General features: G+C 38.8%; 1 protein-coding gene across 2 annotated transcripts in view; it reads left to right on the top strand.

The window, feature by feature from the left end:
• The window catches only part of FBXL17 (F-box and leucine rich repeat protein 17), a 595,501-nt gene that overhangs the window by 168,904 nt on the left and 398,770 nt on the right, over positions 1–27,827 (top strand). The window contains exon 6 of one of the 2 annotated variants that reach the window (XM_049857830.1): positions 5,457–5,564. The exons of the other annotated variant lie outside the window; for it this stretch is intronic. Within the exon in view, the coding sequence (XP_049713787.1) occupies positions 5,457–5,564 (108 nt within the window). The remainder of the gene's footprint in view (positions 1–5,456; positions 5,565–27,827) is intronic. 2 annotated transcript variants of the gene reach the window in all.

Genomic DNA, 27,827 nt, shown 5'->3' with positions numbered 1-27,827 from the left:
ATTAACCTTATAGCTTGAATAGTTGACTTATACAGCAAATATAGGAAATCTTGTATTTTAGCAAGGATAAAAATGCAAATTTCTTTGTAGTCTCTCATTCATGTGTCATGTGTGCTGCTTTCCAGAGCTCTAAAATAATCAGGAGCGAATTTTTACATTGTTTTAATTTTTACATGCATATAATGACGGCACTGGGGCACTGGGGCAATATAAAAAATGGCTACTATAAAATTTACATGTGTATTACCAGAAATTTATCAGTGCATAGATTTTAACTGTATCATGTAGTACTTAGTAGAATGGGTGTGAGTTGTGCCTTAGCCACTTAATAGCTGAGTAATCTTTTTATTCAACCTTCCTTCATATTTCAACTATTGAACAAGTGCTGTGTTAGCAGCTGTTATGGATTGAATTGTGTCCCCATAAAATATGTGTTGTGAATCCTAACCCCTAAATCTGTGGTTATAATCCCATTTGGAAATGGGATTTTTTTGTTACATTAATGAGAGTATTAGAGTAGGTATGTCTTAAATCTCTTTTGAGATATAAAAGAACAGAGTAAGTGAGCAAGCTGAGGTGGGGGAAGGTAAATCCTATGCCACATGAAGATCACCGCAATTGCCAAGGAGTAGATGCTTAAAAGAGACAAGGAACTTTCCTCCAGATCCCATAGAAAGAGAAAGCCTTCCTCTAAGCCAGCACCCTGAATTTGGACTTCTAACCTCCTAAACTGTGAGAAAATAAATTTCTGTTTGTTAAAGCCACCCACTTGCGGTATTTCTGTCACAGCAACACCAGATAACTAAGACAACAGCACGGTGCAGAACAAAACAGGCAAGATCTCAAGTCTCCTTGGGCGTACGCTTTAGTGGGAAATAATGTTTTTCTTTCCTCCCTAGGAAAAGAACAAATGTTTATGAGTTACCTAGGACTATGGCAATGAAGCACACTTGTTAAGAGCCTAGCTCCTAGAGTCACCTTGAGTTTGAGTCCTGGCTTTGCCGCTAATTACATGAGGGAATTATTTTTCAGAGTATTAAATAAGGTAGTAGATATAAGGTGCTTGACTCTGTATTGAGCCCATGTTGTTGTTGTTCGGTGCCATTGGGTCAATTCTGGCTCATAGTGACCCTATAGGATACAGTAGAACTGCCCTATAGGGTTTCTTAGGTTGTAATCTTTACAGGAACAGATCACCAGGTCTTTTCTTCCACGTAGTGGCTGGTGGGTTCAAACTGCTGACCTTTCGGTTAGCATCTGAGCGCTTCACTGTTCCATCACCAGGGCTACTTTTTGAGTCCATTGTTGTTGTTAGGTGCCATTAACTCAGTTCTGACTCATAGTGATCCTCTGTATGACAGAATGAAACACTGCTCAGTGCTACACCATCCTGACAGTCGATATTATGCTGTACCTCATCGTTGCAGCCGTGTGTCAGTCCATCTCGTTGAGGGTCTTTCTCTTTTTTGCTGACCCTCTACTTTACCAAGCATGAAGTCTTTCTCCAGGACTGGTCTCTCCTGATAACACAACCAAAGTACGTGTGACGAAGCCTAGCCATCCTTGTTCTAAGGCGCATTCTGGTTGTACTTATTCCAAGACAGATTTGTTTGTTCTTCTGGCAGTTCGTAGTATATTCAGTATTCCTTGGCAACATCACAATTCAAAGACATCAATTCATCTTTAGTTTTCCATATTCATTGCCCAGCTGCGATTGAAAATAACATGGCTTTGGTCAGGTGCATCTTAGTCCTTAAAGTGCTATCTTTGCTTTCTAACACTTTAAAGAGGTCTTTTGCAGCAGATTTGCCTAATGCAATGTGTCATTTGATTTCATGACTGCCGTTTCCATGGGTGTTTATTGTGGATCCAAGTAAAACAAAATCCTTGGCAACGTCAATGTTTTCTGTTTATCACGATGTTGCTTTTTAATCCAGTTGTGAGGATTTTTGTTTTCTTTATCTTGAGTTGCAGTCCATACTGAGGGCTGTAGTCATTGATCCTCATCAGTAAGTGCTTTCAGTCCTGCTCACTTTCACTAAGCAAGATTGTGTCTTCTGTATAATGCAGGTTGTTAATGAATCTTTCTGTAATCCTGATGCCATGTTCTTCTTCATGCAGTTCATCTTCTTGGATTATTAGCTCAACATACAGATTGCATAAGTATGGTAAAAGGATACCACCCTGATGCACACCTTTCTTGATTTTAAACCATTGACTTTAAACCCTTGTTCTGTTTGGACAACTGCCTCTTGGTCTATGTACAGGTTCCTCATGAGCACAATTAAGTGTTCTGGAATTCCCATTCTTTGCAACGTTGTCCATAATTTATTATGATCCACACAGTCAAATGCCTTTGTGTAGTCAATAAAACACAGATAAATATCTTTCTGGTGTTTTCTGCATTCAGCCAAGATCTATCTGATATCAGCAATGATATCCCTCATTCCATATCCTCTTCTGAATCCAGCTTGACTTTCTCTCAGTTCCCTGTGGATGTACTGCTGCAACAGCTCTTAAATGATCTTCAGCAAAATTTTACTTGTGTGTGATATTAACGATATTGTTCGATAATTTCCACATTCTGTTGAATCCCCTTTCTTTGGAAGGGTACAAATAGGGATCTCTTCCAGTCAGTTGGCTAGGTAGCTGCTTACCAAATTTCTTGGCATAGACAATTGAGCACCTCTAGTGCTGCGTCCCTTTGTGGAAACATGTCAGTTGGTGTTCTGTCAATTCCTGGAGCCTTGTTTTTTTGCCAGTGCCTGAAGAGCAGGTTGGTTTTCTTCCTTCAGTACCATCGGTTCTTGATCATATGCTGCCTCCTAAAATGGTTGATTGTCAACCAATTCTTTTTGGTACAGTGACTCTGTGTATTCCTTAAATCTTCTTTTGATGCCTCCCATGTCGTTTAACATTTTTCCTGTAGAATCCTTCAATATTGCAACTTGAGGCTTGAATTTTTTCATCAATTCTTTTAGCTTGAGAAATGCCAAGGCTGTTCTTCCCTTTTGATTTTCTAACTCCAGGTGTTTGCACATTTCATTATAATACTTTACTTTGTCTTCTCGAGCTGCCCTTTGAAATCTTCTGTTTTTGAAATCTTTTACTTCATGATATCTTCCATTTACTTACTTGGTGTTCAGGAGCGAGCTTCAGAGTCTCATCTGACATCCATTTTGGTCTTTTCTTTCTTTCTTTTCTTTTTAATGACCTCTTGCTTTCTTCATGTATGATGTCCCTCATGTCATTCCACAACCATCTGGTCTTAGGTCATCAGTGTTGAACAAGTCAAATCTGTTCTGGAGATGATCTCTAAATTCAAGCGGGATATACTTACTGTCTTATTTTGGCTCTTGTTAACTTGTTTTAATTTTCTTCAGTTTCAACTTGAACTTTCGTATGAGCAATTGATGGTCTGTTCCACAGTCGGCCCCTGGACTTACTCTTTTCCATTGTCTCTTTCTACGGATATAATCGATTTGATTTCTGTGTATTTCATTTGGTGAGGTCCAGGTGTATAGTTGCTGTTTATGTTGGTGAAAAAAGGTATTTGCAATGTAGAAGTCATTGGTCTTGCAAAATTCTATCATGTGATTGCTGGCATCATTTCTATCACCAAGGCCATATTTTCCAACTGCCAATTCTTCTTCTTTGTTTCCAGCTTTTGCATTCCAATCACCAGTAATTATCAATGCATCCTGGTTGCATGTTTGATCAATTTCAGACTGCAGAAACTGGTAAATATCTTCAGTTTCTTCATCTTTGGCCTTAGTGGTTGATGCATAAATTTGGATAATAATCGTATGAATCAGGCATTCTTGTAGGCGTGTGGATATTATTCTATCACTGACAGCGTTGTACTTCAGCATAGATCTTGAAATGTTCTCTTTGACGAGGAATGTGACACCATTCCTCTTCAAGTTGTCATTCTTGGTATAGTAGACCATATGATTGTCCAATTCAAAATGGCCAATAACAGTCCATTTCAGCTCACTAATGCCTAGGATATCAATGTTTTTGTGTTCCATTTTATTTTGACGATTTCCAATTTTCCTAGATTCATACTTCATACATTACAGGTTCTAATTATTAATGGATGATTGCAGCTGTTTCTTCTCATTTTGAGACATGTCACATCAGAAAATGAAGGTCCCAAAAGCTTTACTCCATCCGTGTCCTTAAGGTTGACTCTACTTTGAGGAGGCAGCTCCTCCCCAGTCGTCTTTTGAGTGCCATCCAACCTGGAGGGCTCATCTTCTGGAACTATATCAGACAGTGTTCCGCTGTTATTCGTAAGGTTTTCACTGGCTAATTATTTTCAGAAGTAGACTGCTAGGTCTTTCTTCCTAGTCTGTCTTAGTCTTGAAGCTCAGCTGAAACCTCTTTTCCATAGGTGACCTTGTTGGTATCTACATACTGGTGGCATAGCTTCCCCCATGCGTCTATCAGTTTGTCAAACTGTGGGGGCTTGCATGTTTCAGTGATGCTGGAAGCAGTGCTACCGGTATTCAGGGTATTCAGATACCAACAGGGTCACAGGGTCTAAGCTTGCTAAAAAAAAAAAAAACTAAGCTTGCTAGTAGAGGCAAATTCTCTGTGCTTTATTTTTCCTATCCATTAAACTCCATTAAATTATGTGCTTGGAATAGATGATCTATGTCCAGGGTTGCTTTCCCCTAGAAGAGTCTATGAATTCAGTAATCGTTGGCCTGGAAGGGAATGTGAGGAACTCTGATTTAAACTAAGAAAAGTCACCTTTAGCAAGTTAGAAAGGAAAATTGGGATTTGTTAAGCCTTACATTATTAAACTAAGGACAAGTAGAGGGTTGGGAATAAATGGAAGAATATTGATATCCTGTTACTATGATCCCTTGGATTTAGTTTTATTTTGGTGTTCTCAATCTTGATTGTATCTGGACTCTCATTTACTTTGATGACACATCCTTAGACTTCAGAGAGATTCTTCTAAATATCAGACAATATTGGGGTAGGAGGCCTTCTTTCTAAGCTGCTATGACTATGTAAATGAGAGTTCAGAAATAGTCAAGGTTGAGAACACACAGATTGAGGAGATAAAGTCCAATTTACGGAACTGTTGTTGCATACTTAGAGATCAGTATTTGGGAAGCCAGGATAAAACTTCTGAGGCCTCCATTTAACAGTTAAGACTGTGAGTAAATTGTTGTAAGTGACAGACTTGGGCCTTCTCCAACACAGGTATATTTATTACAGTGTACCTGTTTATACAGTTAACCCCTAGTGTCTAGACTGTGGAGCACTGGTGACACAGTGGTTAAGAGTGCAGCTGCTAACCAAAACGTTGGCATTTTAAATCCACCAGTCACTCCTTGGAAACCCCTTGGGGCAGTATTACGTTGTCCTGTAGGATTGCTATGAGTCAGAATTAACTGGACGGCAATGTGTTTGGGTTATTATTATTTTTTTTTGTCTAGACTATAGGAGACTTGGTGGCACCAAAGTTAATTCAGCTGCCAACCAAAAAGTCCTTGGATGGAACTCACCAGCCACTCCGTGGGAGAAAGATGTGTCAGCCTGCTTCTGTAAGGATTTATAGCCTTGGAAACCCTTTGGGGAATACTCCTATAGGGTCACTAAGAGTCAGAATCGACTCTACTGCAGTGGGTTTGGTTTAATTTGGTTTTGGTCTAGAAGATCGTGCCTTAATATCTTTGTCCCTAGAGGGACTAGTGGGAACATGTGAAATGACATGAAAGCTAATGTGAAGTGGCTCCTACTGTGGTTTAAGTCATGATAAATTGAACATGAAATGTCTGTATCTATTTTACTGGTTCAGTTTTTCTAGAGAACCCTAAGACAATTATCATATGATCAGGCAATTCCGCTCCTAGGTATATCCAAAAATTCAAAACTTAAGTTTACATAAAAACTTGTACAAGATTGTTCACAGCAGTATTATTCGTAATAGCCAAAAAGGTAGAAACAACCCAAATGTCCATCGACTAATAAACAAAATGTGGTGTATATATACAATTGAATATCGTGAAAGAATACATGAAAGAAGCTAAACACAAAAAGTCATTTTTGTGTGACTCCTTTTATATGAAATGTCCAGGATAGGCAAGCCAATAGAGAGAGAAAGTAGATTAGTGGTTGTCAGAGGCTAGGGGAGCGGGGGGGAGGAGGGAATAGGGAATGACTAGTAATGCACGCCAGGTTTCTTTTGGGGGTGATAAAAATGTCTTGGAAATTAGATATTGGTAGTGGTTGCACAACTCTGTGAATATACTAAAAACCACTGAACTGTACACTTTGAAAAGATGAATTTTATGCTGCGTAATTTTTTTTTTTTTTTTGTCAAAAACATCCTAGAATAAAAGATATAGGGGAAAACTTTTATAACTTTGTGTTGGGCAAAGATTTCTTGGATATGACACCAAAAGCATGATCCAAATTAATATATCAACAAAAAATTAATGAATTAATCAAAATAAAATCTCATGGTCTTTGATATACATCGTTAAAGGAATAACAAACCACAGACTGGGAAGGATATTTGCTAATCATATACCTGATAAAGTGCTTATAGCTACAATACATATAAAACTCTCAAAACTCAGTATTAAGAAAACAAAAGAAACCCAATGAAGAATGGGCAAAAGTTATGAACAAACACCAAAGAAAATATATGGAGGGCAGGCTTATAAAAAATGTTCATAGCATTAGAGATTCAGGACATGCAAATTAAAATTACAGTTAAATATCACTATGTATTTATTAAAAAAAATAGATTGACTAAATTAAAAATACTGGTCACATCAAGTATTGGCAAGGATGTGGAGAAGCTGGAACCCTCATACCTTGCTGATGGGAAAGTGAAATGATCCAATCACTTTGGGAAACAGTTTATGAATTTCTAAAAAAGCTAAAGGTATACCTACTGTATGGTCCAGCCATTCTACAACTAGATATTTACCCAAGAGAAATGATAGCACATGCCTATACAAAGTCTTACACATGGATCCTCATAGCAGCTTTATTTGTAATAGCCCCAAACTAGAAGCAACCCAAATGCCTGTCAACAGGTGTATATATGAACAATCTGTGGTATATTTATACAATGGGAAATGATGCAGAATTTGAAAGGAATGAACAATTGATACATGCTGCAACATGGATGAATTTCAAAATAATTATCCTGAATATAAAAAGTCAGACAAAAAAAGAGTACATACAGTATGGTTCTATTCCTGTAAAATTCTAGGACATGCCAATGATTGTATAGTGACAGAAAGCAGACCAGCGGTTGCCTGGGAACTGGGATGGGCGACAGTAAAAGGAGGGGTTATTTCAAAATAGCAGGGGGAAAATTTCAGGGAGGATGTATATGTTCATTTTGTTGATTATGGTGAGGGTTTTATGGATGGATGCATATGCCAAAACTTATGAAATTGTACGCTTTATATAAATGCAGTTTTTGGTATGCAGTTTTACCTCAGTAAAGTTGCTTTTTAGAAAACAAACTCATTGGTCACCTTTGAAGCTTAGTAGGACAGGAACTCACACTCTGAAAATTAATAAACAATATGGCAATCATACATCTTTTTTTTAATGAACTATATGCAAAAGTAATCACATAATTCATAAGGGAAAATTCTGTTCAGAACAATTGTAGTTAATAAATGGAAGAGGAGTGAAAGAATTATAAAATCACAATTTTGTAGTTACTGTAGAAACAATGGACGTAGGCAATCATTATTAATTAATGCTCAGACTATTAATATGAACCAATATTCCCATAAAGGAATTTTATAATGGTGGGAAGAAGCTGATACCATTTAACTGACTGATCATTCTTAATCTCAATAAAAGTGAGACAGTCAAACATTATGTATGCATGAGGTGATGCAATAGAAGGTACCTGGCACCTTTGTATAGTTGTTGTTATTAGGGGTGCTGTCCAGTCAATGCTGGCTCATAGTGATCCTACGTAATATTCTTTCCCTAAAATGGAGTCTGAATCTAATTTTGCCTCTCGATTTAATTACCTATTAGGAATTAATAGGGTTAGCCCAACAAATTAATGACATTGCAGTTAATCTACAATCAGATAAATCTATAATGTGGGGCTGTATGCAGGCCAAATGACCCAGTTTCTGTACTGAACAAATGTCGTAAGAAAACAGTGGACACCTTAATACGTAAAAGACTGTTACAGATTGAATTGTGTCCACCTGAAATGTGTGTCAACTTGGCTAGGCCAAGATTCCCAGCATTGTGTGATTGTCCATCATTTTGTCAACTGATGTGATTTTCCTATGTGTTGTAAATCCTATCTCTCTGATGTTAATGAGGCAGGATCATAGGCAGTTATGTTACTGAGGCAGGACTCAATGTACAGATTAGGTTGTGTCTTAAGTCAATTTCTTTTGAGATATATAAGAGAGAAATGAGCAGAGAGATGGAAGAATCTCATGCCACCAAGAAAGAAGTGCCGGCAACACTGTGTGTCATTTGGACCTCAGTTCCGGGCACTGAGAAGCTCCTAGACCAGGGGAAGATTGATGACAAGGACCTTCCCCCAGAGCCAACAGAGAGAGAAAGCGTTCCCTGGAGCTGATGCCCTGAATTAAGGCTTCTAGTCTACTAAAGTGTGAGTGAATAAACTTCTGTTTGCCAAAGCCGTCTACTTGTGGTATTTCTGTTATAGCAGCACTAGATAACTAAGATAAAGACTCCAGATATAGTAACCAAACGCATTGGGGGGACTTTGCTTGGATACTAATTGAAACAAAGCAACATTAGAAATATATCTTTGAAACTTTTGTGTAAATTTGAATATAAACTGGTCATTGGATATTAAGGAATTGTTCATTTTGTCAGGAATGATAGCAGAAAAAACAAAAATGAAAAACCAAACCCACTGCCATAAAGTCAATTGCGACTCGTAGCAACCCTGTAGGACAGAATAGAACTGCCCCATAGGGTTTCCAAGGTTGGACATCTTTACAGAAGCTGACTGCCACATCTTTCTCCCATGGAGTGGCTGTTTAGTTCAAACTGCTGACCTTTTGGTAGCAGCCGAACACTTTAACCACTGTGCCATCAGAGTTTGGGAGTGATAGTGACATGTTATATTTTAAAAAGTATTAGTTAGGGATGCACAGTTGAGTGTTTACCATTGAAATGATGTGATATTAGGGATTTGATTTAAAATATCTCAAAGGGGGAAAGAAAAAGAAAATGTAGGTGGGCCAATAAAGTAAAGAAAAATGGCAAAATAACAGGTAATTGAGCTGGACAATAACATATGGGGGTTCATTATACTGTTCTCATTACTTTTGTTATATTTGGAAATTTCCATAATAATAATAAACGTTTAAGGGAAAAGTCAAAGTTATTTTTACATGTAGTTGATATGCATGCCTCAGAAATACTCTAGCTTCCTGAATTTAATGTCATGAATCCATTGTAAATTGACGCATATCTGGTAAGTTCAAATTATTTCAGTCAATATTCAGAAAGACCTTATTTTAAATCACTATTATGGAAGCCAGTAAAGAATTTTTGACTGAAAGTTCATCTTTATTAAAAGCTGTATGAAAAATTCACATTTGTCATAACTTACAGGTAGATATATTTCCTTTTTAGTGTTTATATAATTCAAAGTTGTGCTTATATAAATGTTAATATTAATTTTGGGGCTACATTAGATCTGACTGATGCTTCAGTTATTTAGTTTATAAATAGTAACCAAAATCTTGGGATTTGTTGGGTTTGGTTTAGGGCTTTTTTATTTTTTATGTGTGTGTATGTGTGTTTTAAACAGAATTCTTTAGGAAGGTACTAGACAGCTAAACAAGATGCCCAAAATTCTGATATATTCATGGGCCTTAATCACATTTAAAGAACTTTTTAAAAAAGCCTATATTTTAAAAGTGTTTATGGTTGAAAAATATGAAAGATTTTTTAAAGGAAAAGAAAATTGATTTTTTTTCAGTCAGTTTAACATAAATAACTGAAAGAATGTTCATTCATGCAGCTAACTCAATTTACATCTTCCTTTTCTTATTTATTCAGAGACTAGAAATGGAAGATGAACTTTCTTGCCTTTCAGATTTCTAAACAACTGACCAGTTTAGAATGCCTTATTCTAAAGAAAGAACACTCTACTATATTGCTGTTTAGTCATAGATTATCACTTCATTAGTTTCTGATTATTTACAGGTGCTTGTGTGATAATCTGAGATGTAGAAAATACATATTTTTAAATTCACTAAGCTCTGAAATATTCTCTAGTGAAAACTTCCTAGTGGATATTACGAAGAAGTGTTTGTTGGATGACCATGCTTTTGGTTCCTTTTAGCCTTTCAGCAGCTAAGAGTTGAGCCAAAAATTGAGCGTTCACAATATAGAAAATTGTCTAGGACTTAGAAGTTTAAAATGGATAGCAAACCAGCATTTATTGCCTTCGTCAAAACTAAATGGTATGACCTTGGGCAAATCACGTAACTTGTCTGTGCCTTAGTTTCCTCATCTGTGGAATGAGGTTAATAATAGGTAATAGCCACTTCTAGGGTTGATACAGGGAAGAATGCTTGGTGCATAATTAAGGAAGTAGTTGGAAGAGTTTAAAAAACAAATAAAGCAGTAACAAAGATATTCATCACCATGTACAAAAGCCCTTCATAGCTCTTAAGTCTAGATCGACTCATTCTTTCTTCAGAATAAAAATGTAAAAAAATTTGCATGAAAATAAGTCTTAAAATTTTTGTGAACTTTTTCTCTGCCTGAGTGCCAATGCCAGATGTAAAGATGAGTAACTGTGTTTGTCTGTTCTTCGTTACTATTTTTTTCCTTTCTTGGCTGACCCCTTAAGGGTTAATTCTGTTGTTTATCTTAACACACTCTGAAGAACTAACATAATGTTTTTAATATAATCATTTTTAAAAATTAGTAGGAGTAGCAATACAGTGCATCAGGGAAATATACAGTTCTGCCTTATTATTACTGCCCAAATTAGTGACTTTGATTTTTATTTATCTGAATTAGTACAGGCATTGTCTACATAAGTTGTAGCAATTTATCACATTTATTTTTTTCACTTTGTTAAGTTGGTAATACCTATTCAACAAGGCTACCTTTTTTTATATTTTATAACTCTATTACTCATACTCTACTTGTATATTTGTGCTGCATTTTCACTTCAACAACTGCAACAGGAAGTATCAGTGTGACACTAATAAAATAAATGAATTCATCTTTCAAATGACTCAGTTCGTAAAAGTCGTAGCAAATAAAATGAACAAATGAGTTTCTTTGTGGCACCTATCCTTGGACAAACTAGTTGCTTCAGGCTGTAATATAAATATATAAATATAAAATGAAGACAGCTGAGAATCTTTTTTGAAAAGCCCTTTCTTAGATCTTTGTTTTATGTTTTAAATATTATCTAACTTTGCTTATATTATCCTGAGTTCACTCCTTAGATTTTATCACACAATTTGGTATTTATGATTTTTTATTTTTTGCTGCTGTTATGAACATGCACAGCAAAGCATACACCAATCCAACAGTTTCTACAATTCAGTACAGTGAATACATTCTTCAAATTGTGTAACCATTCTTACCCTCCTTTTCCGAGTTGTTCCTCTCCCATTAACATAAATTCACTGCCTTCTAATGTTCCTATTTAATCTTTTGAGTTGTTGTTGGCAGTCTGTTTCCATGTAGATAGTTCTTTAAAGAGCATAATGCTCAAGACAGACATTTTTACTAGTTAAGCTAAACTGTTGCTTGGTTTTAAGAAGACTTCATGAGATATTTTTAGTTTAAGGTTTAAAGATTATCTCGGAGCAGTAGTTTCAGGAGTTCATCTAACCATCATGGCTCCAGGAAGTCTGAATTCCATGAGATTTTGAAATTCTGTGCTACATTTTCCTCTTTTGATCAATATTCTTCTGTGGAATCTTTGGTCAAAATGTTTAGTAATAGTAGCCAGGCACCATTTCTCCTGGTCTCATGACAAAGGAGGCAATTGTTCCTGGAAGCAATTAGCCACACATTCTATACCCAATGCCGTAAAGTCGATTCTGACTCGTAGCAACCCTATAGGACAGATTAGAACTGTCCCATACAGTTTCCAAGGAGCACGTGGTAGATTTGAACTGCTGACCTTTTGGTTAGCAGCCATAGCTCTTAACCACTATGCCATCAAAGTTTCCGGCATTCCATATCCTTCTCCCATTCCTAACTCTCCTCCTTCCTCTGTTGTTTCTGGTGAATAGAGACCAATTGTTGTGCCTTGGATAACAGTTTATAAGCTTTTATGACCCCAGGTACTATGCATTGAACTAGGAGGTCAAACAGAAGCCCTAAACATGTTTATCATGGATTGACGAAATACGTACCAACTTGGTTAGGCCATGATCCCCACTATTGTTTGATTGTCCACCATTTTGTCATCTGATGTGATTTTCTATGTGTTGTAAATCGTATGCGTTATTGGGTTTATGATGTGAATGAGGTGGGATTAGCAGCAGCTATGTTAATGGGACAGGACACAATCTCAAGATTAGGTTGCCTCTTAAGCCAATCTCTTTTGAGATATAAAAAAGTGAGTAGAGAGGGGGACCCCTTACCACCAAGAAAGCAGAGCCAGGTGTGCATATCCTTTGGACCTAGGGTCTCTATACTGGAAAGTTCCTAGACCAGGGAAAGATTGTTGTCAAGAACTTTCCCCCAGAGTCAACAAAGAGAGAGAGAGAGAGAGAAAGCCTTCTCCTGGCGCTGGCGCCCTGAATTGGAACTTCTAGCCTAAGCTGTGAGAGAATAAATTTCTGTTTTTTAAAGCCATCCACTTGTGGTATTTCTGTTATAGCAGAACTGGATAACTAAGACAATGTTACTAGGCCAATTAACTGGGATGTCTCATGAAACCATGACCCTAAACTTCGAAACCAAGAAGCCAAATCCTATGAGGTCTTTAGTTGTACATAAGCAGCCTCAGCAGCTATTCTTTTTTTTTTTTTTTAAATTGTTGTTGTAAGTATATCTTTCTTAGTTATATAGTGATGCTAAAACAGAAATATCACAAGTGGATGGCTTTAACAAACAGAAATTTATTCTCTTACAGGCTAAAAGTCAGAATTCTGGGCACCAGCTCTAGTGGAAGACTTTCTGTTGGCTCTGGGGGAAGAAGGTCTCCTTTCAACACCTGTGGGCCTGGTGTTCCTTGGAGATCTCCATCGGTCTTGGCATCAATTTTCCCCTGGGTCTATGAGGTTCTTAATGCATGGACCCCTGGTCCAAATGATGCACTCCTCTACCAGCTCTTCTTTCTTGGTGCTAGGAGGTCTGTCACTCTCTGCTTGCTTCTCTCTCCTTTTATCTCTTGTAAGATAAAATGTATTGCAGGCCATACCCCAGGGAATCTCCTCTTACATCAGATCAATGCTGTGACCTAAATAAGGGTGTTATATCCCACTCTAAACCCCTTACAACTGGCTGACCACATCAGATCATATCATGGGGATGATTATATCATTACATAACTGCCAGATTACATCATTACTTAACTTCCAAACCACTGAGAATCATGGCCCAATCAAGTTAATACATATTTTGGGTGGACAGAATTCAATCCATGGCAATATATATCATACAGCTTTTGCCAGTTCAACTTTTTACAGGTGTACAACTTACTGACAGCAATTACGATAATAAGCTGTGAAAACCTGCCATTAATCAACGCAATGTTTCCATCATCATTGCCCTCCCTTTTTCCCTCCCTCCTGCTCTTGGTAACCACGAATAAACTTTGGTATCTATGCATTTGCCTTTTCTTACTTTTTTATATAAGTGAGGTCATATAATATTTGTTCTTTTGTGATTGGCTTATTTCACTCAGCATAATGTCTTCCAGTCCATCCTTATTGTAGCATGTATCAAAACTTTTCTCCTACCGACTGAGTAGTATTCCATTGTATGTATGTACTTTTTGTTTATCCATTCTCCTGTTGATAGGCATTTAGGTTTTTACCTTTTGACTATTGTGAATAGTGCTGCAATGAATATTGGTATACAAGCCTCTGTTTCAGTCTCTGCTGTCAAGTCTTTTGAGTATATACCTAGAGACTTGAATAGACATTTGACCAAAGAGGACATTCAAATGGTCACCAAATACATGAAAAGATGCTTGCTGTTGTTATTAGCCATCAGAGAGATACAAATCAAAACCACAATGAGATACCATTTTAATCCCACTACGATGGGTAAGATTTAAAAAAAAAAAACATGAAAATAACAAATGTTGGTGAGGATGTGGGGAAATTGGAACCCCTACCTGTTGCTGGTAGAAATGCAAGATAGTACAGCCTTTGTGGAAAACAATGTGGCAATTCTTCAAAAAACTAAAAAAAAAAATAGAACTACCATATTACCTAGCAGTTCCACTTCTAGGTATAAAGTGTGTTTTTTTGTTGCATATACTTGTGTAAAAAAAGAGTGTCATTAGGGGGAGAGTAAATGGGAGTATGCAGTAAGGTGTATATAAGCTTATATATGACAGACTGACTTGGTTTGTAACTTTCACTTAAAGCACAATAAAAATTATTAAAAAAAAAAAAAAAAAGAGTGTCAATTTATCTGATGTCTTCTAACACTTGAGGTCATTCTTTATCCAAGAAGGATGTTATGAAATGGTGCTTTCATTCTATTTTAATACTTTCAAATTCATTCACACTGTTTTGTAATGGAAATTTTAACGCTGCCTGAGTTAGAGAAACCTGAATTTGAGGCTTACTGTAATTTAACTTAGTGAGGAAACTACCAAGAAAAAAATTTAAGGAGATCTTATTTATTAATTCAAAATAAATGTTTATTGGCAGTTATACAGATAAATAGGATGAAATCAATTTTAAAATAAATTCCATTTATTAAAAAGATTGACAGTTATATTCACTTAATTGTTTTGAACATTTATATAGTATTTAACAGTATTTTATTTTTAATTAATTCAGTTGTCTTATTTAAGCATTATATTCACCTCATCTGAGTAAGTCTTATCAGCCACTGCTTTAGGCTGGATTCTCTAGAGAAGCAAACCAGGGCAGCCTCTGTGTGTGTGTGTGTGTGTGTGTGTGTGCATGCACGCATATGTTTATATATAAAAAACCCGCTGCTATCCTAATGACCCTGTAGGACAGAGTAGAACGGCCCCATAGAGTTTCCAAGGAGCACTTGATGGATTCAAACTTCCGGCCTTTTGGTTAGCAGCCTTAGAACTTAACCGCTATGCCACCAGGGTTTCCATATATATATATATATATATATATATACATACACACACACACACACGCACATACACACACACACACTGTTATGGATTGAACTGTGTCCCCCCAAAATGTGTGTCATTTTGGCTAGTCCATTATTCCTAGTATTGTGATTGTCCACCATTTTTTTTATCTAATGTGATTTTCCTATGCAGTGTGAATCCTACCTCTATGATGTTAATGAGGCAGGATTAGAGACAGTTATTTTAATGAGGCAGGACTCAATCTACAAGATTCGATTGTGTCTTAAGTCAATATCTCTTGAGATATAAAAGAGAGAAGTGAACAGAGAGACAGGGGACCTCATACCACCAAGAAGGTAGTGTCAGAAGCAGAGCGTGTTTTTGGACCCAAGGTTCCTGCCCTGAGAAGCTCCTAAACCACGGGAAGATTTTTGACAAGGACCTTCCCGGAGAGCCAACAGAGAGAGAAAGCCTTCCCTCAGAGCGGGCATCCTGAATTTGAACTTCTAGCCTCCTAGACTATGAGAGAATAAAATTCTTTTTGTCAAAGCCATCTACTTCTGGTATTTCTGTTATAGCAGCACTAGCTAACTCAGACAGACACATATATGTATATGTGTATGTATATGTGTATGTATACAAGTATATTATGTATATGTATGCATGTATAGAGATAACTAAGACACAAACATGTAGTTATCTAGTATATATATGTATGTACCTATATATACACACACACACACACATATATATGTATGTATCTATCTATGTATATATACGCACACACATATATAGAGGAAACACCGGTGGCATAAGGGTTAAGTGCTATGGCTGCTAACCAAAAGGTCAGCAGTTTGAATACATCAGGTGCTCTTTGGGAACTCTGTAGGGCAGCTGTCTGTCCTGTAGGGTCGCTATGAGTCGGAATCAACTTGACAGCAACAGGTTTTACGTATATATACATAGAGAGAGAGAGAGAATTATCTCAAAGAAATGGCTCACATAGTTGTAGAAGCTGCCAGTTCCCATGTCTGTGGGTCAGGTGTCTGGCTGGAGGCTTCTCCTGACTTCCATAGCCAAGACTGGAAGGTCAGGTGGCAGCCTGATGGCTCACAGGTTGTGGAGGCCAGCGAATCCCAAGATTAGCAAGCAGTACAGCAGGCCACTGGCTCAAGTCCCAAGAACCAGAGGTCTGATGATGATGAGCCAGATGCAGAATCCAAAGCGAGCAAAAGCCAACAAACATTGCCAGAGTGTCCATATATATTGGATATATGCCACACCCCTGAGGAAAATCCCGTAACAACTGATTGGCTAATCAGATCAGGTCACGTCATGGAGGTAATTACATTATATCACAAAATGGAGGATAACTACATCATTACATAACTGCCAAATTACATGATTACATAACTACAAAGCTACATCATTACATAACTGCCAAACACTGAGAATCATGGCCTAGCCATGTTGAGACACAGCCATCACTGTCCGCCCATGTTGATTTAGCACCTGTACGTATATCCTTAAACCATACAGTCTCTAAATAAACACAATTACAAAGTCATACTTGTGTCAAACTTGATACAATTTAACATGCATACAACTGAAAATGTACTAGCCCTGTTTACATCTTATATTTTATAAGTAAATAGAAAAAAAATGAGCACATACAAGGAAGTGTAATACTCATAGCAATTACAGTTCTCATTGTGCAACTGATTACATGGTAGCAACTGGTATTTAGAACTACTTTTTTCTTCCACCAGCTATTCTATATTACCTTTGCCTTCAGCAAGTACCTCAGCTGGTTGTGGTTCTTTCCCTAGTGTGGTGAGCCAAAGCTTAGTTTCTGAAGGGTTTGGGCCATTAGTAGTCGTGACAGAATTGGGTTGGTGTAGTTTTTCATAGACTTAATCACAGGGCATGATAGTACTAAGAGATGACCTAAGGGATATCCTGTATTCCAGAGATACTCTTCTTTACCTCCATTATGTAATAGGTAATATCATTTTGTAATATCAATCTGATTTCCTCTTGGTAATCAGAATCAATCACACCAGCCAATAGAGTAACTCCCTCCTTCACTTGTTGAGCCAGATGTATGAGGAGCCCAAAATGGTCGAGTGGCATTCTTAACTTCCAGTTAAGTGGAATCAGTGTTATGTGTACTGGTGGGAACATTCATTCCTTTAGAACTAAGACCCCTAGACCCGCAGAGCATAGGGTCATGGGGACAGGAAGCAAAAATCTTCTGAGTGGGTCACTGGGAGTAATGGTGAGGGGTGTCACTCTCATTTCCGCTTCTTGATTCCTGGACCCATGAATCCTGGCTGTGGGAGAAACAGCACCATATACTGGATGTGGTTTAGAGCATTTACAACCTCCTGGAGAACACCTAACTGACACCGTAGTTGTGTCTTAAGAAGGCCATTCCATCATTCTGTTAAACCATCTGCTTCAGGATGATGAGGAGTATGGTACAACCCATGAATTTCATGAATATGGGCCCATTGCTGCACTTCATATACTGTGAGGTGAGTCCATTGATCTGAGGTGATTCTATGAAATACGTGATAACGGATAAGGCATTCTGTAAGTTCACAGATGGTAGTTTTGGCAGAAGCCTTGAGTGCGGGGAAGGCAAATCTATAATCAAAGTAAGTGTCTATTCCAGTAAGAACAAAAGGCTGCCCTTTCCATGATGGAAGTGGGCCAATGAAATAAACCTACTACCAGGTTGCTGGCTGATCACCTCGAGGAGTGGTGCCGTAGCAGGGACTCAGTGTTGCTCTTTGCTGCTGGCAGATTGGACACTCAGCAGTGACTGTAGCCAAATTAGAGTTAGTGAGTGGAAGTCCATGTTGCTGAGCCCATGGATAACCTCCAACCCTGCCACCATGGCCACTTTGTTCATGAGCCCATTGGGCAATGACAGGAGTGGCTGGGGAAAGAGGATGACTGATTTCCACAGAATGCCTCATCCTATCCACTTGATTGTTAAAATCCTCCACTGCTGAGGTCACACTTTAGTGAGAATTCATGTGAGACACACATATCTTCACTGCTTTGGCACATTCAGAGAGGTCTACCCACATACCTCTTCCCTATATTTCCTTGTCCCCAATTTTTTAATCATGTACCTTCCAAGTCCCTGACCATTCAGCCAAACTATTGTACACAGCCCTTGAATCAGCATACAGTGGCACATTTGGCCATTTCTCCTCCTAAGCAAAGTGGACAACCAGGTACACTGCTTGGAATTTTGCCCGTTGAGAGAATTTTCTTTTACCACTGTCCTCCAGGGAGGTCCCAGAAAGGAATGTAGTACTGCCTTTGTCCACTTTTGAGTGGTGTCTGCATGTTGTGCAGAACTATTTGTAAACCAAGCATCAGTTTTCTCTTCTTCAGTCAACTAATCATAAGAAACTCCTCATGAGTCCATAGGTGCAGACTGGGAGATGGAAGATAATGTGACAGGAGTGGAAATCCTGGGTATTTGGGCCATTTTCTCATGCAACTTATTTGTGCCTTTAGGTCTTGCTTGAGCCTAACCTCATATATACCACTTCCATTTAATGATGGAAGGCTGCTGTGCAGGTCTTGCTTTCTGGATCTGTGGGACAGACAACACCTAGTTCATGATGTGCAGCTCAGGCCACATAGTGATTTGGTGACCTCTGGTTAAGCGTTTGGTTTCTACTAAAGCCCAGTAACAAGCCAAAAGCTCTTTCTCAAAAGGAGAGTATTTATCTGCAGAGGATGTCAGGGCTTTACTTCAAAATCCTAAGAGTCTGTACAGTGATTCACCAACAGGGGCCTGCCAAAGACTTCAGGCAGCATCTCTCTCTGCCACAGACACTTCCAAGTGTTTTATCAGCTGGATCATAAGGCCCAAGTGGCAGAACAGCTTGCATGACAACCTGAACCTGTTGAGAGCCTTCTCTTGTTCTGGGCCCCACTCAAAGCTAGCAGCTTTTCGAGTTACTTGATAAATAGGCCAAAGTAACACACTCAAATGTGGGATACGTTGCCTCCAAAATCCAAAGAGGCTTATCAGGTGTGCCTCCTTTTTTGTTGAGGGAAGAGCCAGATGCAATAACTTATTCTTCACTTTAGAAGGAATATCTTGATATGTCCCACACTACAGAATCCCTAGAAATTTCACTGAGGTAGAAGGCAGCTGAATTTTGTCAAGTTAATTTCCTACCCTCTAGCAAGCAAATGTTCTACCAATAAGTCCAGAGTCATTGGCGCATTGATGTGTCTTCCTTCCTAGGTGGATTCACCATAATGTCATCAATGTAATGGACCAGTGTGGTGTTTTGTGGAAGGGAAAGACTGCAGACTGAATTATGACATAGGGCTGGAGAGTTGATATAGCTCTGAAGTAGGACAGTGAAGGTGTATTGCTGGCCTTGCCAGCTGAAGGCAAACTGTTTCTGGTGTTCCTTTGGTATCAGAATCGAGAAAAAGGCACTGGCCATATCAACAGCTGCATACTAGGTACCAGGAGTTGTATTAATTTTGTCAAGCAGTGAGACCACATCTAGAATAGCAGCTTCAATTGGAGTCATCACCTAGTTAAACAAAACAAAAACCTAAACCCGTTGCCATCAAGTTGATTCTGACTGAGTAGAACTGCCCCATATAGTTTCCGAGGAGTGGCTGGTGGATTCTAAATGCCAGTCTTTTGGTTAGTAGCTGAACTCTTAACCACTCCCCCACCAGGACTCCCACCACCTGGTTAAGTTCACAGTAATCCACTGTCATTCTCCAAGACTCATTTTTTTTTTCCACAGGCCAAATAGGCGAGTGAAATGATGATGTGGTGGGAATCAGCACCCCTGCATCTTTCAATCCCTCTAGGAATGCCGTAGTGCTTTTGATTACTATTTTCCTAGGTAAGGGCAGTTCTAGTGGCTTCCACTTGGCTTTTCCTGCGGTAATAGCCCTCATTCCCCTTGTCACGGATCCAGTATAGCGGTTCTGCCAGTTACTGAGTATATCTGTTCCAATTGTGCATTCCGGAACTGGGGAAATCACTACAAGATGAGTTTGGAGGACCTATGGGGCCCATTGTGACATGATCCTAAACTAGGACTCCATATAACCTGACCTCCATATGCCACCACTCTGACTGGTGGGCCACAGTGAAATTGTGGGTCTACTAGAATTATGTGTCAGTTCAGAGCCAGTATGCATAATCTCTGAACAGACTATCCTTTTCTCCAATGAATAGTCATTCTCCAGAAAGGCCATAGATCCCTTTGGGGAAGACTTGGACAAGGATTACCAATATAGATTTTTGGCAGTGTAGTGGGGGTCATTCCTCAGGGGGACTGACCCCCCCCCTTCATTCAATGGGTTGTGGATCTGTAAACTGGCTTAAGACTGGGAATTAATTGAGGGGTCGTGACTTTCTATTCTGGCAATTTGTGTTAGGCTGCTGTTTACTTGACCTAGAATTCTTCTGCTTGTATCAATCAAGTGAATATTAATAGATTTCCTATCTGTTTCAGTCCTAGGGACACCATGACTAAGTAGCCAACACCATAAGTCCACATGAGTCAGACTATTCTGATTACTGCTTTGACTCTGCTGTGCGTTATGGTAACCATGCCCATCTTTTCCTTGTCAATTGAATGCTGCTACTTGGCCCCTACCATCATGGGATCCAATCAGCTCCATTGTAGTTTGGTGTAGTAGGGCAGTTCCTACTGTCAAATCTGACTTACATAAAATAACAACCACAGTAGTCTTCAAGGGTGCTGGGCTCTCTTCACAAGTTTGTCCCTCACTGTTGTGATAAAAGGTGTGTCCTCTGGGTACTCCATGGGTGGCTCTGTGGGTCTAACCTGAAAAATCCACTCTAACATGCCAATTTACCTAAGCCTTTGGATACCTTCTTCTGTAGTATACCAAGGCAGGTCTGGTACTTTAGCTTGATTTCCTGTAGGCTACCATATAATCCGTGTTTCAGTGAATCAACCAAATAAGCTATTAGATCCTTTCCTTACCTCTGAAACATTGAATGAAAAATCAGTGCTTACTGGGCTCCAGGAATTGATGGACTATCAATTGAGATGTTTCAACAAACAGATGCAGCACTGGAGGTGCTCACTCGTCTATACCAAGAAATATGGAAGACAGCTTCCTGGCCAACTGACTGGAAGAGATCCATATTTATGCCTATTCCCAAGAAAGGTGATCCAACTGCATGTGGAAATTATAGAATAATATCATTAATATCACATGCAAGCAAAATTTTGCTGAAGATCATTCAAAAATGGCTGCAGCAGTATATCGACAGGGAACTGCCAGAAATTCAGGCCTGTTTCAGAAGAGGATGTGGAACCAGGGATATCATTGCTGATGTCAGATGGATCCTGGCTGAAAGCAGAGAATACCAGAAGGATGTTTACCTGTGTTTTATTGACTATGCAAAAGCATTCGACTGTGTGGATCCTAACAAACTATGGATAACACTGTGAAGAATGGGAATTCCAGAAGACTTAATTGTGCTCATGAGGAACCTTTGCATAGATGAAGAGGCAGTTGTTTGGACAGAACAAGGGGATACTGATTGGTTTAAAGTCAGGAAAGGTGTGCATCAGGGTTGTATTCTTTCACCATACCTGTTTAATCTGTATGCTGAACAAATAATCTGAGAAGCTGGACTATATGAAAAAGAGCAGGGCATCAGGATTGGAGGAAGACTCATTAACAACCTGCGTTATGCAGACGACACAACCTTGCTCGCTGAAAGTGAAGAGGACTTGAAGCACTTACTGATGAAAATCAAAGACCACAGCCTTCAGTATGGATTACACCTCAGTATAAAGAAAACAAAAATTCTCACAACTGGACCAATGAGCAACATCATGATGAACAGAGAAAAGATTGAAGTTGTCAAGGATTTCATTTTACTTGGATCCACAATCAACAGCCATGGAAGAGCAAAGGTGTCATCCTGAAGACTAAGGTACGCCTGACCCAAGCCATGGTATTTTCAATCATATCATATGCATGTGAAAGCTGGACAATGAATAAAGAAGACCGAAGAAGAGTTGATGCCTTTGAATTGTGGTGTTTGTGAAGAATATTAAATATACCATGGACTGCCAAAAGAACGAACAAATCTGTCTTGGAAGAAGTGTGGCCAGAATGCTCCTTAGAAGCAAGGATGGCGAGACTGTGTCTTACATACTTTGGACATGTTGTCAGGAGGGATGAGTCTCTGGAGAAGGACATCATGCTTGGCAGAGTACAGGGTCAGTGGAAAGGAGGAAGACCTTCAACAAGGTGGATTGACACAGTGGCTGCAACAGTGAGCTAAAGCATAACAATGATTGTAAGGATGGCGCAGTGCCAGGCAGTGTTTTGTTCTGTTGTGTGTAGGGGTGCTATGAGTTGGAACCAACTCAACGGCACCCAGCAACAACAACTGGGCTCATGTCAATAAACTTAGACTGATCCAACTTTATGTTCCTTGCACCGTTATCCCACCCCCTTAATAGCCATTCCCACACGTATTCCCAGGTTTCTGTTTGTGCATATTAGAAACGTCAACTGATTCTTTTGGGTGTAACTTACCTCTTCCTGAGTCACACTTTGTACTTCACCTTTTGCAGCTTGCTGTGACCCTAGTCTAGTTACAGGTTTAGAAGCAGAAATGGGTGGTGGGGATGTGTTGTGAGAACAGTCAGCAATATCTCGTAAGGCATCTGCCTCAGGTGGTGCCACAGGCAATGATTCAAGTGCCTCCCCATGGGATAACTCAGATGGCACCCCAGGTGATATCTCAAGACAAAGGCCTTTTAGACAAAGCTGGTTTAATCTCATCAGATGAGTGTGGAGGAGATAATGGTTTTACAGTGGGGGGTGGCTTGGCTGACGAAGATGGAGTAGTCTCTTCATATGGGAGTGAGAGGGCTGGTTTTGTTAGCAGGAATGAGTCGGTGGAACTTAGGGGCTCAGCTTCCTGATTATCTGCCCATATGTTCCCATCCCAAGTTTCAGTATTGCATTTCTTCCCAATCAGTGCCCTTACTTTAACTTCAGATACCATTTGAAGTTGAGAATTCTATTGGCATTGTAATTTAGCCACTCTTATAATAAGACTCTGTGTTTGGTTTTTGGCAATGTCAGCTCTGTTATTACAAGAAATAAGGCTTTCTTTCAGGGCATAAGTGGCAACTTTGAGGTCATTTATGCAGCCTTTGAGCTGTGACTCTGAAGCCCTGAGCTCATCTCTTTTACCATATTGTTTAACCAAAGTAGAACCAACTAACCAGCTTCCTTAATCTTCTAATTCTGACAAAATTGTAGAAAAGTATCAAACATGCAATCATCTAGAACCTCTCTTTTTACTAATACTTTATCTAGTGGTGGCTATATTTTGCATATTGCTATTGTCACCTGAATGCCGTGGATTGGCAATGGCCTCTTTACTACTGGAAGCCTAGTCATCAACATCTTTAAGACTAACCAGACTTGAGAACCAATTTAGAAAACTAATCCTTACAATTTTGTTTCTCTAGAACCACTCTCGGTACTAAATGTTTTAGTCCAGGCTCTCTAGAGAAGAAAAACCAGTGAAATATATATGTATGTATGTGTGTGTGTATATATATAGAGAGAGAGAGAGTCATCTCAAGGAAATGGTCATGCAGTTGTAGAGCTGGCAAGTTCCAAGTCTGTAGGTCAGGATGGAAGCTTCTTCTGATTCACATATTTGCAGGGGCTGATGGACCCAGGATTGGCAGGTCAGATAGCAGGGTTCCGGCTCAGGGGCTGTTGAGGTTGACAAATGCGATATTGGCAGGTAAGACAGCATATAATCAGCAGGCAATAAGGCCACTGGCTCAAGTCCCAAGACCTGGGGGTCAGATGATGATAAACCAGATGCAGAATCTAGAGTGATCAAAAGCTAGCTAGCTTTGCCAGAATGTCCATATATATTGGATGTAATCCACACCCCTGAGGATACTCCCCTTAGAACTGATTGGCTGATCAGATCAGATCACATCATGAAGGTGATTACATTATATCAGAAAATGGAGGATAACTACATCATATGTTCCTGCCAAATTACATCATTGCATAACTGCCAAACCACTGAGAATCCTGGCCCAGCCAAATTGGCACACAACCTTAACCGTAACAGCCACATTGAAGTGCCTGTTTGTGTACATATTATACATTCATTCATATACATACTTACAGTATACACTCACAGACTGTCAATTTTTACTTATACAGAATCCAAAAAATCAAATTTTTTTTTTTACAATTTTGTTTAATGTTGCATGATGTTTATAATGATGATCTAGATTCAATAGGAGCTTCTGGATACTGAAAGAAGATAAATTATGTTGTTTTTATTGTAGTTGGGTTCTTTGAATATAGGGAATTCATTTCCATAGGAACTCTCGATTAGTCATAAATTAAATTATTTATGAATTAGTATGGATATGTGTTCTGAAATTCTCCTGACACGCTCACCCAATAATAGAGTCCATTAACTAAAGGCAACTGAGCTCTTCACATGTTTGCTTTCCAACCCAGAGGTATCACAGGCATTTACACAAAAGCTGTTGATCACAATGTATTTACAAAACCTTCAAGAGCATGTCTGCTTACCCTACTGTCGACTTTCCTTCAATTGATTCTATCCCAGTGAGATGACTGGTCAAGTTTCCCCCCCACCCCCTGCCAAGGAAATATTCTACCCACTGAAGCGCTCTCTGTTTTATTCACTAGAGGAAATGTATTGTTTGATTAGAGGTACTGTTCAAAATTATGTTTGATCTTGGGTATTCTTTCAACATACAATTGGCTATCAACTTTGGATCCTTAAAAGTGAAATAATACTCATGTGCCTGAAAAAGCAACTCAACTTACGACTGTTACAGCCTTCATCTGGCTCAAAGGAGAAAACAAAGTTGGTCAGCATCTTAGGTTTCTCAGGCAGGGTACGGTAATACTCGCAATTATTCCTGCTCCTGGGTTGTTATAAAGAACTCCATTTATATTGACTAGTGTAGCTTTGCGAAATCCTTTACCTCCCCTCCCTCTTCTGTGTTTTTCCTTTGGGTTAGTCCTGGACCTGTTTGGCCTCAGATTCTTTCTTTACTCTGCAGGCTGCATTTAGTAGGAGACAGGAAGGTGAAAGGAACGGAGAAGCTAGGGTATTTCTCTCCCTTCCTCTCTGACTTAGCATTTCAACAGTGACTTTATCTCCTTCACGGTTCCAGCCCTGGATAGGTCTACTGCAGGTCCAGCTTGTCTTGGGTGATTGTGACCTATGGTTGCCAGTGGCATTGCCACTTCCTTTTGACCCTCTAGCCTAGAGGTGTTGGTAGATTTGTGCTCTTGCCAAATCTCTGGTTTACCCTACCATCCTTAGTTTGTCTTTTCAGCTTCTCCTTCATCAGAGTAAACAACTCCCTTAATGAAATTTCATTCATGTAATTTAAGAAATTATAGTGGTTTCTGTTTTCCTAGTTAGACCCTGACTATACACCTTCCATTCTGCATCATTCTGAGCTTCTTACATGAGAGGAGATTTAAGAGAAGATAACTGATACTTATTTCTTCTTAGAGAATCTTAAAAACAATAGGGATCAAAGCATGAAGAACGGAATTGTACATAAGATTTAAATTAGAGTTGACTCTTCATAGACTACCACTAGCCATACCTCTGTCCTGACCCCCTCCAAAAAAAACCCATTGCCATCAAGTCGATTCTGACTCACAGGGACCCTGTAGGACAGAGTAGAACTGCCACATAGAGTTTTAAGGAATGCCTGGTGGATTCAAACTGCTGACCTTTTGGTTAGCAGCTGGAGCACTTAACCACTATGCCAGCAGGGCTGTAATTAGAGAGATAGGGCAGCTAGTTACATGACAGTTAATAATGGAGCCAAAAGGCCATGGTGAGTCCTAAGATTAGGCTAGAGGGGTAGCTGCATAATTACGGAAAGACAGCTCTTATACAGGCTCCCAAGCAAGAGTAAAATTTAAATGTTTTCTCAATACTATAGTCCGTAAATACAACCCCCTCAGGCAAATACAGAGAAAAATATTTGACTAAATAAGAATTGTTGTGAGCTGGGTATTTGAGGGGAAATATCTTGGATGGTTTTGAGTGACAATTAAAAAACTGTTGTATATTATCATGTATTTCTGTTTATTTTTTAATTTCCCAAAATTTTGGTAATGCTTTTTACTGATGTGAAAAGGTATAAGTGATGTAAATTATTTAGTAGTAAATCATAAATTACCTTAGATGGACACCCAATATTATTTTAAACTTCTTTTCAATTGAATGAAGCTTTGGAACTCATAGATGGACAAAATTGGTTAAGAGAACAGGATTATAGAGAGATAATTATTTGTATCAGAAATTGTGCATTAATATCTAAATCAAAGTTATAGAACTTTTTAAGTTTATTTTGGAAAAAATATATCCTCTACTTTTGCGATAATATTTTAAGTTTGATGTTACTTAATATCAAGGAAAAATCCATAAAGACCTTATTTTTGATTACCACTTCTTATTGATAATTGATTTACTGCCTACAGCATAGTCATTAACCTAGAATTTTAGATTATTGACTTCCAGCTCTGAACTTTGAGTGTGTTTAGGGGAGTTTTGAAGTAAAAACTTACCAATCCAAATTTAAATGCACTGTAAACTAAATGCTGTTGCTACTTGGAATGATTCAAGTAAAACAAATGGGATCTGACTCAGTGTTAGGAGAGTTCCTGAGTTGGATTTTGATTATGCATCCTTACATAAAAACTTAGTAAAAAATTTGAGCCTTTTAAGATATTTCTCACCTGGGACGTGCTCATTTCTTCGCTGTCGTAGGTGATTGCAGCACTTGATAATGGCCATGAAAAATTAAATCTAGTTTAATGCCCGAAATGAAGACTGTAGAAGAAATAGTATTTTTTCTAAACCTGGATCCTGGTTTCTTTTAGAATCAGATTCTTGGTTCCCTTCTCAAAGTGTGGGTGATTTGGTTGATTCATTTTTAGATCGTTAATATCGCACTTACCTGGAAGGAATATTTGTGGCTTTTTTTGGAGACTTCTTGGGGGACAGTTACTCATAAATATGTTTTGGGGTGTTTCTTTTCATAAAAATGGCTTAAAGTTTGGGAGGAGAGAAAGCCCTGATGAATGCATAGACTACCTGGATTCTTCCCACGTGACTTAGGGTGATCCAGACCTAAGTGGTAAACCCCGGATGGAAACTACAGGAGCCTGTTTTACAGGTGCCTCATGATGTTTCTCTACCTATTAGGAAATCTCTTTTGGTAGTGTGGAAGGCCTGAGAGGGGGAGTGGTTGAGCTGGTGGTTATCATCCTGTGTGTCAGTGCTTTTTAGCTCAAAAGCTAGAAGTTTATTACTCTGAAACTGTTACTTGGCCGCAGAGTAAACCAAAAACTAAACCTGTTGCCGTCGACTGATTGCAACACTTTACTGTGAGCTTTAGCTTTAGGCTGAGGCCCATAAATGAGAATGTAAGAATCA

Source organism: Elephas maximus, chromosome 2, assembly GCF_024166365.1.
Source record: "Elephas maximus indicus isolate mEleMax1 chromosome 2, mEleMax1 primary haplotype, whole genome shotgun sequence".
Classification (NCBI taxonomy): Eukaryota; Metazoa; Chordata; class Mammalia; order Proboscidea; family Elephantidae; genus Elephas; species Elephas maximus.
Note: the sequence above shows the minus strand (reverse complement) of the source record. Positions and strands in the feature narration are given on the sequence as shown.